At 36.3% G+C, this 20,000-nt stretch overlaps 1 protein-coding gene and 1 long non-coding RNA gene across 4 annotated transcripts in view; both read right to left on the reverse strand.

Annotated features, from left to right (window-relative positions):
- Positions 1-20,000, reverse strand: part of LOC136855537 (uncharacterized) — a 185,515-nt gene that overhangs the window by 119,104 nt on the left and 46,411 nt on the right. The window lies entirely within an intron of this gene.
- On the reverse strand, positions 9,346-15,161 carry LOC136855535 (uncharacterized). 3 transcript variants are annotated; one of them, XM_067132659.1, is made up of 4 exons: positions 15,020-15,161; positions 12,621-12,810; positions 12,209-12,433; positions 9,346-11,892 (listed from the first exon to the last, which is right to left on the reverse strand). In XM_067132659.1, exons 2-4 carry the CDS (start codon positions 12,792-12,794, stop codon positions 9,889-9,891), a joined length of 2,403 nt encoding a protein of 800 aa, XP_066988760.1. In that variant the 5' UTR covers positions 12,795-12,810; positions 15,020-15,161; the 3' UTR covers positions 9,346-9,888. The 3 variants fall into 3 exon arrangements, with proteins under 3 accessions (XP_066988760.1, XP_066988761.1, XP_066988759.1); XM_067132660.1 differs by lacking the exon at positions 15,020-15,161 and adding an exon at positions 13,708-13,909; XM_067132658.1 differs by lacking the exon at positions 15,020-15,161 and adding an exon at positions 13,473-13,591.

The raw sequence follows: 20,000 nt of genomic DNA on the forward strand, positions 1-20,000 counted from the left end.
ACTGACAGCTCTACCCCCCTACAGGTGGAAAGAAATTCGAAAATGCTAGTAGGAAGGAGAAGGTATCGGAGTTCCTCTCGCCATAGGAAGCGGCCTACAATGAGAAGTAGAAAAATAATTAGGAGACTTATAACATCATTCTCTTTAAATATCATATTTCTGGTTTTATTGCAAGCTAATTATAATGACAATACCTACACGGGCATGTTGCACTTATCAGCGGTTCGTGCCCATTTGCAAGGAATTATAACACGGATAAAACTGCTCTGCAAATGACAGTAATATATCGTATAAAATTACGATAATTTCGGTAATCGCCATCACTTATAATTGATAAATCTATTTCAGTTATTGCTTTTAGATGAAAGAAATGAATGTGCTCAGCTGAATACCGTAGTCATTCATTTATCTCTCTCTCTCTCTCTCTCTCTCTCTCTCTCTCTCTCTCTCTCTCTCTCTTGGTTTTAAAAGCAGAGCAAAAGCGAATGAACGTTAAATGGAAGTATTTGAGAATTTTAAGACCTCTCCAAGGAACTTCGAAAATAGTTTTCTTAGAGTTTTCATATCAGAGAGAGAGAGAGAGAGAGAGAGAGAGAGAGAGAGAGAGAGAGAGAGAGAGTGGGCCGGGTTTGTTACATGCATATATTTTGATCTTACATGAAAACTGAATATATTTCTTTGATCATCATATATTTCTGATCTCATAATTTTCCATGAAAACTGAATCTTTCACAATATTAAGTACTTTGTAGTAAGTTTTCTGTATTTATTTAATTTTTTGTTATACCCAAACTTCGTCTGTACCGACGCAAGAACTGTAATACACTCAAAAATATAAAAGAAGAGAATAGGACAGAATAGAGGGTGTAGGCCAAACACCAAGCGGTGGGGCCTAGGAGGTCATTCAACGCTGAAACTGAACCTAACAGTAAAAAAATTTGAAAGGTGTAACAGGAGGAAAACCTCGCAGTTGCACTATGAAACAATTGTTAGGAGAGGGTTAAGGAAAGTAAGATGGAAGACAGAGCATATGAAAGAAGGTACAGTAAAAGGAACGAACGGGGTTGCAGCTAAGGGCCGAAGGCACGCTGCAAAGACCCTTAAGTAATGCCTACAATGCACCGCATGAGGTGCACTGACGGCGGCACCATTTCCCTACGGGAACCATGGTTATTAGCATAGATGATAAGCATTCCGATTAGGCAGCGAAAATCTTGAGGCTTATTACGACTCGGAAGAAATAAACCATTTCCCTTCCAAATCTTGCGAACGTGCCTGGGAACTCTGCTCCAAGTCGCCGACCAATTTAAAAGTTTGGGAGGAAGTTGGGAGAGGGAAAACTATTTACTAGGTCACTCAGAAGCTGCCAGTCTTTTTCTCATCCTATTCATACATGACTCGCTGAGGTCTCTCGAATTCTTTTGGGCTCTAATTACTACTGAGAAAGAACTTTTACCTTTGGGATGTGAAGAGAGAATCGCTACCTGAAAAAACAAATAAAAATGCGCCGAAATCTCTTCGGCGCAATCGAGTTTTCTGTACAGCTTATAATCAAGGCCACCGAAGATAGATCTATCATTCGGTGGTCTCGGTATAATGCTGTATGAGCCGTTGCCCATGAAACTCTCAGTCGGCCGTGGTGGCCTGTGTTGTTGCGCTGCCAGAAGCACGATCATGGCTATCTTTAACCTTAAATAAAATAAAAACTACTGAAGCTACAGGGCTGCAATTTGGTATGTCTGATGATTGGAGGGTGGCTGATCAACATACCAATTTGTAGCCCTCTGTGAGGGCGGACAGAAAAAGTACGGACGGACAGACAAAGCCATCTCAATAAATTTCTTTCACTGAAAACTAAAAATCACTACCAGAAGAAACCATTTAAGTGGAGACTCATCTTGTCATATTGTCGCTCGGACAAGTGAGATCTCTTACTTCTTCCTGATGAACACTATATTCTTTGGAAGTTTGAATTTCAAGTCAGTGGTCCCTGTGGACTTGTTCCATATGAATAGGTTTCATCTTCTGAATAATAATAATAATAATAATAATAATAATAATAATAATAATAATAATAATAATAATAATAATAATAATAATAATGCACAATTTTTATGTTTAATGATAATAAAAATATTTAAAACTAATTCATGAAAATTTCTCAATGAACTTGAAATTAAAATCCATATCAAAACATGAAACTTATGAAATATAATATTTAAAAATGCAATAAAGAATAATAATAATAATAATAATAATAATAATAATAATAATAATAATAATAATAATAATAATAATAATAATAATAATATGAATTTTATATTGTCTATAGAATTATTTTTCAGTATTTCGCTGAAACGAAACCTGGCGAGCGTTTGTAATCTCACCCTAGTAATAAAATCCAAAGCCACTCCACTAAACAAAGTCTAATCATTATGTAAATGTTCAGGTGAGGGTCCATTTTAGGAAGGGTCTATTTGAATATGCAAATGAAGGTTTTGTATTATTTCCTTTTATTTTTTTTACCCCGAGCGATAACTTGATGTGGGGAAATTAAATGAGATTTTTCCGTAGCTTTGAATCTGATAATTAATCCTAGTGGTAGTGGAATGAATTCACCATAAGTAACACTGTATGATTTAAAAGTTAATACTACGTTTTTTATGCTTTGATAGTTAATTGAAATTATACACATAATACATAGATGTTTGTGTATATATAAATATACATAGCCTATATATACATACATTTATATATGTATGTATGCATCCATGCATGTATGTATGTATATATGTATGTATCTGTATTTGTGTATGTCAACCACATATGGGCCATTAATTAGGACGTTTAGTTAGAAGCTGTTTATTTTGCTGGAAGCTTATAACCCTTAATTCATATGTGTTTCCTGGAAAAATTGATAAAAACCTTTGACCCAAAAGCCGTCTTAATAATCACTGACCTTTGAAAAAGAATCTTGTTAGACGAGAGTTTCTGATTCTGAATTTGAACACGTTAGAAAGTTTAGCTTATCTCTTCTTTCTGTATTTCCCTTTACTTCCTCTTACTTCTTCCTAATGAACACCATATTCTTTGGAAGCTTGAATTTCAAGTCAGTGGCCCCTGTGGTGGGCTTGTTCCATATGAATAGGTTTCATTTACTAAAAAATAATAATAATAATAATAATAATAATAATAATAATAATAATAATAATAATAATAATAATAATAATAATTTTCATTAGGACTGACAGGGAATGAGACATTAATACCACATAATAATAATAATAATAATAATAATAATAATAATAATAATAATAATAATAATAATAATAATAATAATAATAATAATAATGTTTTCATTAGGACTGAGATAAAAGAGACATTAATACCACATAATAATAATAATAATAATAATAAATAATAATAATAATAATAATAATAATAATAATAATAATAATAATAATAATGTTTTCATTAGGACTGAGAAGGAATGAGACATGAATACCCAACCTCTGAAATTTCAACATACAGAAGAAAGAATCATACCAACAATCCCCTCGTCTACAATGTCCAGAAGATGAAAGGAGAGCAGTATCAACTACCCCTCCGAAATCCTAATTAGATGAAAGGGGAACGGGGCTAACCATACCCTTTCTGTTTACCCAGCAGATGAATGGATATTGGCAACAATAACTGCCCTCACAAAGGCCTTGTAGAAGATATTAAAGTGAGGTCAAACATCCCCTTTCCCAACGGTCTGGTAGATTGACTATTTGACAACAGGGGGGCAGGATCAAATTCTCGCTTCCAACACAAAGAATAGAATGGAATATACAATTTACGCCGAAGGCCAAGCGCTCGGACCTATGAGGTCATTCAGCGCTGAAACGGAAATTGACAGTAAAAGGTTACAAAGGTGTAACAGGAGGGAAACCTCGCAGTTACACTATGAAACAATTGTTAGCAGAGGGTGAACAGTAAGATGGAAGAAAGAATATGAAAGGAGGAATATTAAAAGGATAGACAGGGGTTGCAGCTAGGGGCCGAAGGAAAGCTGCAAAGAACATTACGCTTGGTAGATGGGTAGATGAAAAGGGAACATTATAAAAACTACCTTCTCCCCAAAAGAACAAGTAGATAAAAAAGCAATATCAATCATTCCCTCATCGAGAGCCATCAAACAAAAGTGGAACAGTAATAACTCCCCCCATTGTAAATGGCCTCCACCCAAAAAAAATGGACTAGATCAACCGAACTTGAAATCTATTCCTGAGGGAAGGCGAAAGATTCTGTTCTTCTCAAAATCGTCTATTAGATTAAACAGTAAAAGTTAGTTTTCTCCCTGAAAATAAATAGGAAGATTAAAATGACACATTGATGCACTTTTACAGATGTATAATTTTGCGAAAACAAAGGAGGGAGAGTCAAGGTATAAGAAGAATGTGTGTTATATGTAATGTAGAGGAGAAGGCTAGGGAAGCTCGTCTGAGATACTATGGCCATGTAATAAGAAGAAAGGAGGTGGAACTAATCAAGAGAGCTAAGAACATGCCAGTGGTGATGGGGAGGGGGAGTGTGGGGCGTCAGCGGATCAGATGGATGGATGTGTGAGGAGGGATATGGGTGAGGTGGGACGGGGGGTGGGGGGGGGGAAGAAGATGCAAGGAATAGAAATAGATGGAGAAAGTTAACTCCAGCGGCCGACAATGCTATTCAGTGGGACTAATAAGGTCGAAAGAAGAAGAAGAATCTTGCGAAGAGCACAGAGAGTTTTACAATCCAAGAACACTGTATCAGTTTCGTCACAAGTTCAAGCGAAGATGCAAATGAAATAATCATTTTTACAATGAAGCTTCACACAGTATGTGAATAATTTATCAGTGGGTATTAGTAATGCATAAACCTAGATTTCTAAATGTTTAAATATAATTACATTTTATACTCAGTCTTGCTTATTAATGTTTTTTTTTTAATCACGTAGTCCAGTTATTCAAAACAAGACTCTCTCTCTCTCTCTCTCTCTCTCTCTCTCTCTCTCTCTCTCTCTCTCTCTCTCTAGCAATTTGCATATGAAAAATTTAATACGTCAGTCACTGTGACATTTTAAACTTATTTTTCCTTCCTTGGTCTCTCAGAAAAAAAAATTTCTGTTCTTATTTTCGCAGAAGTAATGTTCTTAGCCATAGCGTCAAAAAACCAAAAGGGAAGAGGTAGGTTTTCTCAAGGAAGATGTAAGATAATTTAATTTCAGGCAAGCTCAAGAGCCTGAGTTAAATTCAAATAATTTTTGTAGGAAAGAGATTTTAAGTATTTCTCTTTTTACACAATTGATTTTTACACTAAATTTCTGTACAGTTATTATGTAGTAATCACCAACGGTATGTTAGACACTGAGAGAATGAAACAGGAATAAATAGCTGAATAAAGCAGTTAGTTTCCCCGACCCCAGTTTCCAGTTAAGCAAAAGGTAGAGAGACTGACAACAGTATCTCTTATTTTGGAAAGACTGATTAATCAGTTCTTTCGATGGGAATAGGACAGAGTTGCTCTTTCATCTTATTCCAAGCTTCATTATTTTTAACTAAAGTGATAAGGTGTGAGCCTGCAAACTTTGTTTTTTGTGGGACATGAAATTAGGGGGTAACATCACTGTAACGATGAACAAAAATAAAGAAAAGACAAAGGAAAACTCTGGAAACCATTGTTCTTTTCGTGGAACATGAAACCAGGGGTTACCATTTTTGCAATAATAAAAAAATAAGCAGTAATAAAAAACAAGTAAAAAATACTTCGGCGCAATCGATTTTCTGTACAGCGTATAATTCTGTATGAAACTCTCAGTCACGGCCCGGTGGTAGCCTAAGTTGCTGGCACCTATGGCGTTGCCAGACGCAAGATCATGGCTAATTTTAACATTAAATAAAATAAAAACTACTGAGGCTAGATAGCTACAATTTGGTAAGTTTGATGATTGGTGAGTGGATGATCAACATACCAATTTGCAACCCTCTAGCCTCAGTAGTTTTTAAGATCTGAGGGAGGACAGAAAAAGTGCGGACGGACAAATAGCCGGCACAATAGTTTTCTTTTACAGAAAACTAAAACTTTGGAGCAGAACGAGAGAAACTATCACTAAACCATTCTGAGCTAAGATGATTGATTTCCAAAGAGTAAATAAGTCGGGAGTTGGCCTAACCGATGTTCAGAGGTCACAGGAAAGCGAGGGAAATATCCACTTGATCTGAATTAAACTTGGACCAAAATCGTACCTGTAAAAGAGAGAGAGAGAGAGAGAGAGAGAGAGAGAGAGAGAGAGAGAGAGACTCCTATCTACATCGTAACTACCACTAGTTTTCAATATCATGGAAAATATCTTAAAAATCATTATTTATCCACAGAAATATATCCCCAAAACAAGTCTGTTTTTTAAAACTTATTTTCCTTGGCTATTTTGTTTTAATATTATGTAAGAAAGCTTACTTCATCTTGACTTTATAAGTAGGCCAGCCTGGAACATCTTCAAGTTATTAAAAAAACATTCTGTTTACATCCAATATCAAGGCCACGTTTCTCAGAAATCCCAAATAACAGAGGATTGAGGGAAAGAAATATGTAAATTGCAAGATCCGCGCTTACTCCCCAATAAACATACGAATGACAGGTATAAACAAAAAATGTGGACCTTTGAGAAATATAGTTATGAAATCGTGAAAAACAAATCAGATATTTATCCGAGTCTGAAGTCAAGGTTATGAGCTTATTTCCTCTGTTTTCAGCACTTTTGTGGCAGGTATGACACACCTTAATGCGCAGATGCACATATCGTAGTTGCAGGTAAAACTGTGTGGTAAAAAAAAAGTATTTTTAATATCCTGAAGTGGTTTAGGGTTATGCCACATCGCCAGTGATGCCATATTTTCCAGTGATACCAGCCCAGGGGAAATAAATACGGTATATTATATTAGTTTTCTGTAAAGGAAAACTATTGTGCCGGCTTTGTCTGCCCGTCCGCACTTTTTCGGTCTGCACTTTTTCTGTCCGCACTTTTTCTGTCCGCCCTCAGATTTTAAAAACTGCTGAGGCTAGAGGGCTGCAAATTGGTATGTTGATTATCCACCCTCCAATCGTCAAACATACATACCGAATTGCAGCCCTCTAGCCTCAGTAAGTTTTTATTTTATTTAAGGTTAAATTTAGCCATAATCGTGCTTCTAGCGACGACATAGGATAGGCCCCCCACACGGCAGTGGTTAAAGTTTCATGGTCCGCGGTCCATACAGTATTATATCGAGACCACCGAAAGATAGATCTATTTTCGGTGGCCTTGATTATACGCTGTAGCGGCTGTAAAGAAAACTCCATTGCGGCGAAGAAACTTCGGTGCATTTTTAATTGTTTATATATGACTACCAGAATTCTCTTATGTAAATGCGTCATCGACTAACAGAAACTTTATCGATGGACATCTTGTAATCATAAATGTTAAACAATGCACAGAGACGCGTGTAAAAAAAAATCCTCACAGATACGTGTCAATATTTTGTATTAAGTCAGAAAAAAACTAACGAGCAGTAAATGGTATATCAAATGAAATCGTTTCATTACCAAATAAGAACAGATTTGTGCGGACTCTTCCATGTTGCATGTATACATAAAAATAGCCACTTCTTTCAGAGGCGCCACATAGCAGTTTCTCTCTCTCACTATAAGTCAGACCAAAAATCTAATGAGTAGTAAATGATATATCAAAAAAGGCCCCATCAAATCTTTTAGTTCCACAAACAAGAATCGTTTTGTAAGAACTCTTCCATGTTGCATGTCAACACAAAAATAATAGCCACTTCTTTCAGAGGCGCCACCTAGCAGTTTCTTTCTCTCTCTCTCTCTCTCTCTCTCTCTCTCCAAAAAAAAAAAAAAAGTAATCCTCGAACACCCATGATATATCGTTAAAGTTCTAAAAAGCCTCTCGAGGCCAACAAGTTTCTTGGGATTATCTTGTAACATAGCACCTTTTTCAGCTCTGGATTTTCTTTTTTATTTTTTGTATTTATTTTATCTTTTTTTTTTTTTTGTTACGGACATATTTTTTATAACTTTTATTTTCGAGGCTGGAGTTTACGAACATAGGAAGAGTTCTTTTTTATGTATATTTATACTTACATAATTTCACTTCGGACCCGCCTTTATATTGAAAGGGTGCATGCACCGAAAAGTGTTAAGAACCACTGCTCTAAATCTTACTACCTATCTTCTGGGCAATCTCTTCTCTCTCTCCCTGTATATATACTGTATATATATATATATATATATATATATATATATATATATATATATATATATATATATATATATATATATATATATATATATATATATATATATATATATATATATATATATATATATATATATATATATATATATATATATATATATATAATATATATATATATATATATATATATATATATATATATATATATATACATATATATATACATATATATATATACAGGTATACAGAAACCTATCTCTGCAACAACGATACAATATCTCGTCCATTTCCTCTTAACAAGCTGCAGTCCATATCGCAGTTTGGAAAATAAGCGAATCTGTTTTTGTTTGCAAAAGTGCAACGTCTGTCCCGTTCACGCTCATCAAATTGCATCGGGAGCCTTTGAACCATTCGGAAATTCATTGCGATGTATTTTATGATGTTGAATCTGCGCTATGAATGCGGAAATGGCTTCATGCACTGACGGGCGCTCAGGTCGCCGAGAAATTAGACGGTTCCTTTTTCGAGGAGGCAACAGCAGACAATTTTCGGTCTCGCCGTTAAAACATGATCATCAGCCATTCAGAATTCAGGCCAAAGGCCAATCGCTGAGACCTATGAAGTCATTCGGGTTGAGGGAAGTCAGATGGAAGAAAGAATATGGACGGAGGTACAGTAAAGGGAATGAAAGGGGTTGCAGTTAGGGCCCGAAGGGACGCTGCAGAGAACCTTAAGTAATATCCTACCTTTGGGAATATGCTTAGCTTATCGCAGATGCTAGATTTACACGCAAGATAGCGATACAGAAGTGTTATTTTACTTTCCGATAATTCTAATGGTACTGATATTTGAGAGGACAAGCAGCTGCTAGTGACCATTATAATCATAAGGTCTTTCCTTTATGCGCCGGACTTTGTAGATTGAAAACATCCTCATTCTAACTTCATTCACCTCGACAGTTTCATATTACATCGCTAACGGCAGAATTATTATGGCCAAAGCAATTAGCATTCGCACACTTTCAGTTATTATAAACGAGGTTCCTGTAAGGTTCAATAAATATAAGCTTGGCAATTGCACAAATAATTTATTTAAAAGGTCATTGATAAGAACACAGTGATAACTAAAATCTTGAAAATAAAATTCAACAGACTCTTAATGGCGTCTAAAACAAATGTAAGGTATTAATATGGATTATGTTCTCACAGCAATATTAATTGTTCATAATTATTAGTGAATCTGTTTAAAAAAAATCATAGCTTTCTCTGTAATAAAAAGTATTTTGGGAAAATGAACAAATGTGTATGACAAATACATCAACCATGAAATAGGCCAGGAACAAGGAAACAAAGTTGAGAGTATATTTACATTTCGCACTGACCTCTCCACCTCTAATTAAAGTATGTTGGTGTATTATAATATCAGTGTTGCTATGGATGTAAACCTCTCTTCATCTTTACAGATGTTTATGACGCAAAACATTCTATGAAATGTGCAAAAAGCATCTAAATTCAGCAGTAAAAAGAATACAGGCCATCTTAATCATTTTCAAATAGTGCTAAAAGGCCTCTTGGAGTTTTTTCTCTTCCTGGCCACAAAGTCTGCATCACTTTCTAATCACTCAACGCAAAATTTGATCCAGGGTACACCATACTTCCTCCACTTTCTATCACCAGATCTGTTGTCCTTAGCTTCCTCTTGAATCTCAAGAAATTATCAACTCCTTGAGAGATGTCGATTCTCAGTTTTTTCAGAGAGATCAACTTGACAAGAGAATAGACTAGAGGGGTTGTAAACTGGCATGTTAAATGCAAAGTGTGCACTTTAGAAAGACTCGACAACAGGTTATGTCTCCTGCAGATATGAAATGGATCTGTTAATCTCAAGTCAGGGATCTCGAGTACCTTAAGATTTGGGGATGAATGGATTAAAGTGTCTAACAAAGCCGCTGGTGCACCATAGTCCATATCTAATCGCCATTGTTTTAACTCATTTTCAATCTGCTTTAGGTCTGTCCCATAGCTTGATGTACCACCTGGTCTCAATGTTTTTCGAAAATTGAATGCACCTATACTGGGTAAGGTTGGTTCGACATTTATATTTTCTATATGCTGAGTCGTCTTGGACTTCATATCACTTTTGCCTTGAGCCATATCCTCTGGTTTCTGGTGCTGATTCGTGCTATATCCATACTTTGCATTGCCAAAAAAGGAAAATATCTCTTTTCCGCGCTTAACAGACAGGAAAGATGGTCCTGGTGAACAATCTTCATCATCGGACTTTTCTTCGTAAGTATAAAACCCTGAACCAGTTGAAGAAAGATCGTACCTGAGAGGGCCGGGTCCAAATAGCGTCTCAAGTGATTCTGTTCTGCTTGAGTGAGACAAACTTTTGAACCAAGGGTTGATGTCAACTGAAGGGTACAAGAAGTCTCCTGATTCTTCATCATTTTCAAGGGTGTCCCGAAAACAGTGAAAAACATAATCAAGAGACTGGCCTGGTGAATATAGATATGCAGGAAGGTCTTCTCTGATGGAGTGCCGACTCATAAAATTCTGTGTCCTTTCCCGCAAGTACCGATGAACCCTGCGTTCGTTGTATGGAAAATGGTTCCATAAAGGAAAATTTGACACTTTGACAGACAGTACTTCCAGGTTTGTAAGTTCATTCAGTCTCTCCATGAAATGCCTGTATATCAAGTCCAGTCTTAGGGAAAGAACGTTCAGATTTGGACAGCTGTTCAAGATGGAATAAAGTTGCTCACCATCCCTCAGTGTGAAAAGTGGCCCATCTAAGTATAATTCTTTAAGTGCTGAACCTATGCCCTGAAATGTTGATGCAAGTCGTTCACTATCGGCAATGCTGTATAAAAGTTTCAGCCCGTGGCACTTAAACTTCTTTAGAAGGACTTCGACGAAATTTGGAAGTCTGATATCTTCATGCCCATTAAAATCAATAAATATGTAATTGCACTGTAGGAAAAGTTGAAGGCAGAACTCATGTGAAGTGGGGTCATCTCCATCTGAATCTTCCAAGTGGAAAGCTAGACCATCAAGAGACATACTAGACTGTGCCTCCTTCACAAAAAAAGGGCACCAGATCCCAGACTTCAGGATGCTGGGCATAAGACTGACCTCATCGATTGAACAGAACCATTTCGTTTTCAATTCTGGGCATAAGTATTTAAGGAAAAATACCAGCCAATTTAAGGATGGCCCACGATACTCATCTGACGAGTAAAACAAGACAGTCTTTAAATTTGGGAAAGACAGGTCCACGAGTTGCCGCTTTGTAATTCTTTTTATGATCTGCTTTTTGTTCAGTGCCCTAAAGAACGTTTTGCAGAGGGATTCTTCAACATTCACACAATCTTCACACGAAGTAATATCTATTTCAATATCTTCAATTGTAGGGCAGAAAACCTGGAGCTTTTCCAGTACAGCTTCATTGTAGGATTTGTGAAGCTGGATAAACTTGAGATTGGGAGAATATTTGAGAAGAAGAGCGAAGCTTTCAGCTTCATGAAATATTATGCAACTGCTATACAAAGATGTTATGGGAAGGGGGCCAACGACTTCCAAAAAGCGCTGTAATTTTCTGCTCACTGCATCAATGACCTGAAAAACAGAGGAATAACAAAAATTTAAAAACAGGCTACCTTAGCTAAACTTCTCATATTCCTCACTTCAGTTCTCAGAGAAAAACTGGTAATCATATTTAAAAGGCACCCTGTGAATAGCATTTCCATTGTCAAAAATTGTTTTATCATTTTCTAAGAAAGTTCTGGAACTAAATTTCTAGAACAGGGAACCCTTAAAAATCACCTGGTACAAAAACTTTATTGTCATTTTATCAAAATTCTAAAAATGTTATCAAGAAACTGATATAAAAAAAAATGGCTAAACAAACAACAGAATAAAAATTTGTCCTTACAAAGTAATTTCTGGTGGATATTTTCCCAGCTTCCAACTGGAACAGCAGCTGGAAAGTGAACAAGGTGAAGATCTGCAGATAACGTGCGCCTTCCATGACTTCCGAGTGGTAATCTAGTATGTCTGCTATGGCTTCATTAACAATAATCCTGACGAATGACCCTTTGTAACCAAGCCACGGATAAGTGCCATCCCAAAAGAAGGTCTTGAGCCGAAGGAGATAATTCTGAACAGGTAAAGGTTTCATATTTACATCATCCATTGAAAACTACAGAGGAAATGTTCACGTCAATTTTATTACACAGACGATCTGTCATTATATCAGTTAATACAAGAAGCAAAACTGGTCTTTTATAACATCTCATATAAACATCCATGAAATTCTGTTTCATTATGGTAACCTGATTACTTACTAGCAAAAAATCAGAGCTTGGTACAGTTAGGTCTGGAATTTTCTGGGAATCACAGAAATACAACTCTATGAGTGGCAGTGCTCTGAGGGCAATACCATTGGCAAACTCCTCAGCACAGAGCTTTTCCAGTCTTCTAGGGGCTTTTCCAGCAGGATATTCTTCTTCCAGATTCATTCCAGACTGGGCTTTTCTTGAAGTGTTCGATATAATGTTATGATATAAAAAACTACGCACAATTCATTAGTTACCATTTATGAACAATATACTGCCTTTATTTACAGAAACATGATGTAAATATGATCAGTTATTGTAAAAACTATGATAATATTAATCCAAAGAACAAAGACATGTTACAGTATGACACATAACTTATGTCAGAAACTTTAAATATTATGTTATACTGTATATAAAATCATATTGCTAACCATAAAAAGACCTAATCTTCTTTCAAGCAAATTTGGAAAGTTGCAAACTCTTAAACCAATGATAAGAATTCATCTTGAAACTTGCAACGTTTTGTGTACTTCAACCCATTTCTGTTAATAATACATAGATGAAGGGTTTCCTGCCTTTTTTACTTTCTCAGTCTATTTTTTCTTAATCAGCCATTACTCTCTTATGAAAAGCGAACACAGGAGACTGAATATTATACAAGCATAGCTAACCACTTATTGATCTAGTATATGTAGGCTATCTCCTAAGGCTAAGTCTAAAAATGCACGTATTACATTATATCCAGTCAGAAACATTGATGGTTCATTTGTGTAATCAGTGCTAATCACTAAAACTGTAAAACACAAATGTGTTAATAGCATACAGGAATGCTTCCTAGCCTAATCTTACCTAACCTACCTAACCTTGAGTCCTGAGTCATACTTGTCTACAGAAGGCTTCATAGAGTAAAATACAAGGACACTTCCTATCTTAGGCTGCATGATCTTAACCTTACCAACACACCTGGAATTATAGTGAAAATACAGACTGGTATTTACTTGAAAGTCCCTAAAACTTCACAAAGACTGCAAACAGTTATAAACATACTTGTAACATTGATGATACTGAAATAGATATTGATATATATATTTACCAAATGGGATCTCAGGCTAGGGATGTTGTTAGGATAGGCTAGGTTAGGTTGGAGTGTCTTGTAAGCTGGTTAAGGTTGTCAAGTATGAATTCTCCATAAGCTTCCCTACTTGTTTTGGACATAATCTTACAAATTCTCAAGAACTGCAAAGTTCAAGAACCTCAACGATAGGGCATTCCTAAAGTGGGACTCATGTTAAAAAGAGGAAGGCATGTCTGGACAATAAACGAAGACACCAGCAAACTCTAGTGAATGCGCATCAAGATTAATATGCAAAATTCACATGATTATCATTGTTATCAACAATGAATAATATTAATGATAATAACTAAATTACAAATTGAACAATATTCTATAATAGTACACAGGATTTAAGCATTGCTGAGGGTTACAACTTAATTTATACTACCAATGGGCCACCAGTGGATATAATGATAAAATTATTTTTTGTTCATTTGGTTTGGTATAATGTCCAAAATATTTTCTCTGGAGCGACTTGAAAACCGTTGACGGCTGCCTAGCCTGCTGAAAAATACTGGGTTAATGAGTCAGTGACAGTGGCCAGTAATGTGGTGAGTCACATAGTTAAAAAAAATTATTTAAACTTTCCGAGGGCAAGTTGAATGCCGCAACCTCGGTTAAATTAGGTTAGGTTAGGTTAGGTTAGGTTAAGTTGTAACCCTGCAATTACCATAACTGCTGCCTGGTACCCAGTTAGCAGACAATGTAACAGTCACCAGCTAATATTAGGTATTTGGTCAGCTGTTGATTCTCAAAACTGCATTAAATCTGGAAAGGACTGAACTCTGATAGCCTAGCAACTAAGATAAATCCCCATTTTAATATACAACAATGGAAACCTAATTTAATCCAAAAAAAAAAAATCAAGATAAACGAGGTTAATTTTCGAAAATACCTATTGCAGGTCTAGTAATCAAGGTATTTATTCAAATTTACAAGCATGTAAAGTGAAAGAAGAAAACTGAGCAATTTTAATACATTTTTATCTATTTAATAATATATTTTTTCTCTTTAATATGTGAGATCTCTCCTTTCTGTATTTCCTTTACCTTCTCTTACTTCCTAATGAACACCACATTCTTTGACAGCTTGAATTTCAAGTCACTGGCCCCTTTGGAGGGCTTGTTACTTATGAATAGGGTTCATCTTCTGAATAATATATTATACCAGTAATATTCAATGAAATACTAACTACCGTTACAGACACCTTCCATCAACTAAAAATCTATGGTTTATGAGTATCTGGAGAAACAGAAATGCCATAGCAATCTATGTACAAAGTTCTACGTACTTGAAATGGAGCAATTACGAAAAAACAGTTCAGCTCTGGGCCCCTCAACAGTATTGTGTTTACGAACAGACTGCTTTGCTTTGTAACTTGACAGCACCAGTCATTCTTCTTCTTTAAACTTTGTTTACACTGGATAAGTTAGTGTATCTTGTTATGACTGCGGTGAAAATGGTATTTTACGTTAAACGTGCATGTTGCACTCCTTCCTTTTGACATCTATGTAGCTATACCTTGATAACCGATGGTTTCAAATGTGCCATGTTTTCAATTTTTTTTCGCGTTAAAATGTGTTCGGATACTCTCCACTCCCTTTCCAGCATATATATATATATATATATATATATATATATATATATATATATATATATATATATATATATAAATATTAACGATACAAATTCCTTGTTGTACAAAGCTTTTCAGCCATCTGCTGCACATGTGCTCGTTATCAAATCTTGAGAGTAACGTAACCGTCAGTTGCTTTTTCTAGACCAGCAGCTCCAGAATCTCTGGAAAGGCTTCTGGGTGTGACACCAAGGGCGATGGATGGTGTCATAAACCTCCTCCTGACCTGAGGGTTGCCATATGAAGGTCTACCATAACCCTAAAATATTTTAGCTTGATTCTGAGTCTTATCCTGATTTACATAATTTGGATTGGTGTATGTATATGTGTGTGTATATATATACTGTATATATATATATATATATATATATATATATATATATATATATATATATATATATATATACATATAAATAATCAACACACAATCACATGTGGAACAGAAATAAATTTTGACACACACACTATATATATATATATATATATATATATATATATATATATATATATATATATATATATGTGTGTGTGTGTGTGTGTGTGTGTGTGTAACATAAGGTTTTATTAATAATATACTAAGAAAGTGAAGCGTAAAAAATATGTCAGTACTACCTACTAGCATTTCAGGATTACATCTGCCTTCATATGAAAATGAGTTACTGATATTTTTCTTGCGTCGAGTCTCTCTCTCTCTCTCATTCTCTCCGCTTCTCAGCAGTACAAAGACGTCTTCCGATATGCGGAGAAAAATTTACGAGCCCCGTCGCAAATTTATGAGAATGCAAGAGTTCTTCGTGACTGAATTCCTTTGTCGAATGAAATCGTAAATTGCCGCTGGGAGAAGGCAACGCGTTACCAATATTTCTCCGGCAATGAAAAGAATCGTCGGCTGATAGTTTTGTTGCGTCTTTGGTCGACAGGCTGAGCGATCGTATCAATCTTTCTTTCCTTCTCTCTCTCTCTCTCTAATATCAATATTTTTTTTTCTTACTGTGTGACGAGGGCGGTAATACAGGGTGAATAATTGTTTATCGTGGCCTTGTCTGAAAAAAATTAAAGTAAAAATGCGCCGAAGTTTCTTCGGAGCAATCGAGTTTTTTGTACAGCTTATAATGCTGTCTGATACTATCAGCCATGGTCCATGAAACTCCCAGCCGCGGCCTGTTTGATTCTCAGGTAATCTCTCTCTCTCTCTCTCTCTCTCTCTCTCTCTCTCTCTCTCTCTCTCTCTACGTGTGTGTATGAACCAAGATATTTCCTTAGTGAGGTAAATATTCACTCCATTTGTTCTCTCTCTCTCTCTCTCTCTCTCTCTCTCTCTCTCTCTCTCTCTCTCTCTCTCTCTCTCTGTATGAACCAAGATATTTTCCTAGTGGGTAAATATTCACTCCATTTGATCTCTCTCTCTCTCTCTCTCTCTCTCTCTCTCTCTCTCTCTCTCTCTCTCTGTGAGTGAGTGTGTGTGTGTGTGGGTATGAAACAGGATATTTTCCTAGTAAGGTTAAATACCAATCCATTTATTCTCTCTCTCTCTCTCTCTCTCTCTCTCTCTCTCTCTCTCTCTCTCTCTCTCTCTCTCTCTCCGTACGCTACGTATCTTCATTAATACCTGACTCTTCCCTTTATATTTTCCCCCACCGTCCCCACCCCGAGCAATCACACGCCGGCAATTCGAGTCCGAATTCCGTCGTAAAACGGCGATCATCGTTGGAGAGATCTTTCCAACACAAACATGGGCCGAGTTGAACTTCTATCCCTGACTGAATGCGATTACTTTCCTCGTTGCATAAAACTGTTTTGTTTACAAGACAGCAGCAGCGATCACCATAGGGAGACGACTATACTTTGACCCCATTTTGGATGAGGTTCGTTCACTGCTCCCAAGAATTAAAAGGATACCTCACCGATGGGATTTTTTGAGAGAGAGAGAGAGAGAGAGAGAAGAGAGAGAAGAGAGAGAGAGAGAGAGGATATCTCACCGATGGGATTTTGGGAGAGAGAGAGAGAGAGAGACCTGAGTATTTTCTTTGAATAGAAGTTTTGCCAAGCAAGAAGGCAAAACTACTCAGGCTAGAGGGCTACAAATTGGTATGTTGATCATCCACCCTCCAATCATCTATCATACCAAATTGCAGCCTTTTAGCCTCAGTAATTTTTATTTTGTTGAAGGTTAAATTTAGCCATAATCGTGCATCTGGCAACGATATAGGACAGGCCACCACCGGGCCGTGGTTAAAGATTCATGGGCGCGGCTCACACAGCATTATACCGAGACCTCCGGAAGATAGATCTGTTTTCGGTGGCCTTGATTATACGCTGAACAGAAAATTCGGTTGCGCCGAAGAAACTTCGGCGCATTTTTTACTTGTTGCCAATAGCTCCTTACTAAAAGATTGAGATATTAATGGAAAAAGAATCGTGTTTTTCTTTCTTATACCCAGGGTAAAAATTATTAGATATTACTGAGTATCGAAACTTAATAAATGGATATACACTTAGGTAACAGAAAACCGTTTTTCAAGAAAATACTAAATCTTGTCATCTGAATTCAACAAAAGTAGATAATAACCCATAATTGAATACACCAGTTGCTATATTTGCATATAAAAAAATAAAAAAAGAAAGGGAGCCCTGAATTTATTCAGAATCACTATATATATGCCAATGAACTGCGTTTTCCATAATAACTTTCCGAATTCTGACTGGAAATCCAATATTTTTGCTTTGAACAAGTTATTTGAATTTTTCCTGTCGCAGCGAGTATTAAAATGAATTTATTCTCTAATACTGGAGATTTAAACCCGACAAAAGTTATATGAGAGCTGATAATACGTATCGTTATTTTGCGATATTAGAGTGGAATGACGTTCGCATTTGATACTGGCGTGAGCGTATGTTTTGTACGAGCTTGTAGAGCGCTGGAACCCGGCGCTGCTGTCTCCCCTACACTCACGATCCCCTACCTACCCCGCACCAACCCAGAGCGGACAAACGGGTTTGCAGGAGGACGGTGGATGTCTCCCCTACCCTCTCATTCCCCTACCTACCCCGTTTGCAGGAGGAGAGTGGATGTCTCCCCTACCCTCTCATTCCCCTACCTACCCCGCCCCACCCGGGGCGGACACACAGGTTTGCAGGGGGTGGGTGGATGTGTCATGTCTCCCCTATTGTCACCCGGGAGGAGGACAAAAAGATCCATTCGGATGTAATTATTATAGATTGGATTTTACTCATGTCCATTCAAATTAAACCTCTTATAAAAAAAGGCTTAATATGTTTTTTCATATCTAAAAAGTATTAGTGCATTTTGTTTTACTGTTTTTTTTCGTTTGTATTTTACTTATCATATGCTTGAAACGCATGGAAGTAACAGGAAAATAAGACTAAGAGAAATGTATTAACCTACGCTCTAGTTAGTCTCTTTATTCTTATTTTATTTATTTATTTATTTTTTTGGGGCCATCTCTCACTGTTTTCAGAAATGAAAAGACGTAATGACCGAGTTTAACGACTTGATTCACGTTGAATTAAATAAACTATTAAGCATTTATGAATGAAGTTGATATGAATATGCAAACAGATTTACTATTTTCAGGATGGCCACTTAGCAATAGAGGAAAAATTGAATCCAAAAAATCTATATATTAAGCACGAAACACAGCAAGCACTTCAAGCAAAAATTTACAACTTCAGCAACATTCACTGCTTGCATTTCCTTTTCATTTCCCCTACGTGTTTAATCTCGAAATGAAATCCCCGAGCCTTAAATAAAAAAAAAAAAAAGTGTAGCTCAGAAGTCATATCCTGCAAACGTAATATGAATTCGGAAAGCATAAAAAGGTCGGTTGTGCGAAGCGCGCAATATACCACTCCCTTCTAATAAACAGGTTCATGATGTCTCTTCGGGTCCAAATTTCACGGGGGAAAAAGAAGAGTCTGTTCCTGCTATAATTAAAACATGGCTGTTCCTTTCAGAGTTGACAACAGAAAGTAATTTGGAGAAGCTGACGCGGCTTAATTATTTTATATGAAATAACGAGGCATTAAACTGCTGCCATTGGTTTCCTTGAACTGCAATGAATTTCTTCAAACATTAATTGAAAGTAAGAATAACGTAAAAGGTTGCAGTTTCTGGAAACCGGTGAAATGCAACGGGAAGGGAGCCGAGTGTTGGAACATTAATGGGTTAATACTACAATCATGAATAGAATGCAGCTACATTAAGAGCCCGAGGAAGAAAAAAGAAGGAACTGAAAACCAAGTGTTGAAGCATTAGCGTTTTAATGTCAGAATCATTAAATGGAATGCGGATATATTAAAAGACTTAAAAATGACATGGAGTAATGTGGTTGGTATTAGTGTTGGTCTTAGGTTCAAGATCAGATCCAGCAGGAATATAATTGTTTGAAAATGCATATGCTTCAGATGTATATGATTTCTCTGACAGATTGGACTGTTACCCATCAGCACTGTCTGGTATAAGGCCGTCGGAGTTAATAGAATATGAGTTAATGAATAGGAACTAAACTGAATATAGAATTTAGGCCAAAGGCCAAGAACTGGGACCTATGAAGTCATTCAGCTGAAATGGAAATTGACAGTAATAGGTTTGAAAGGTGTAACGGGAGGAAAACCT

Source organism: Macrobrachium rosenbergii, chromosome 31 (genome assembly GCF_040412425.1).
Source record: "Macrobrachium rosenbergii isolate ZJJX-2024 chromosome 31, ASM4041242v1, whole genome shotgun sequence".
Classification (NCBI taxonomy): domain Eukaryota; kingdom Metazoa; phylum Arthropoda; class Malacostraca; order Decapoda; family Palaemonidae; genus Macrobrachium; species Macrobrachium rosenbergii.

Bases quoted from the DNA above. Each gene is read 5' to 3' on its own strand.
- LOC136855535 (XM_067132658.1), bottom strand. From the start codon at position 13,555: ATGCAGCCTAAGATAGGAAGTGTCCTTGTATTTTACTCTATGAAGCCT. The intron at 12,811-13,472 runs GTAGGTTAGGTA...GAACACTTCAAG, and splicing joins GACTCAGGACTCAAGGTTAG to AAAAGCCCAGTCTGGAATGA. The intron at 12,434-12,620 runs GTAAGTAATCAG...TTACCTGTTCAG, and splicing joins CAAGCTCTGATTTTTTGCTA to AATTATCTCCTTCGGCTCAA.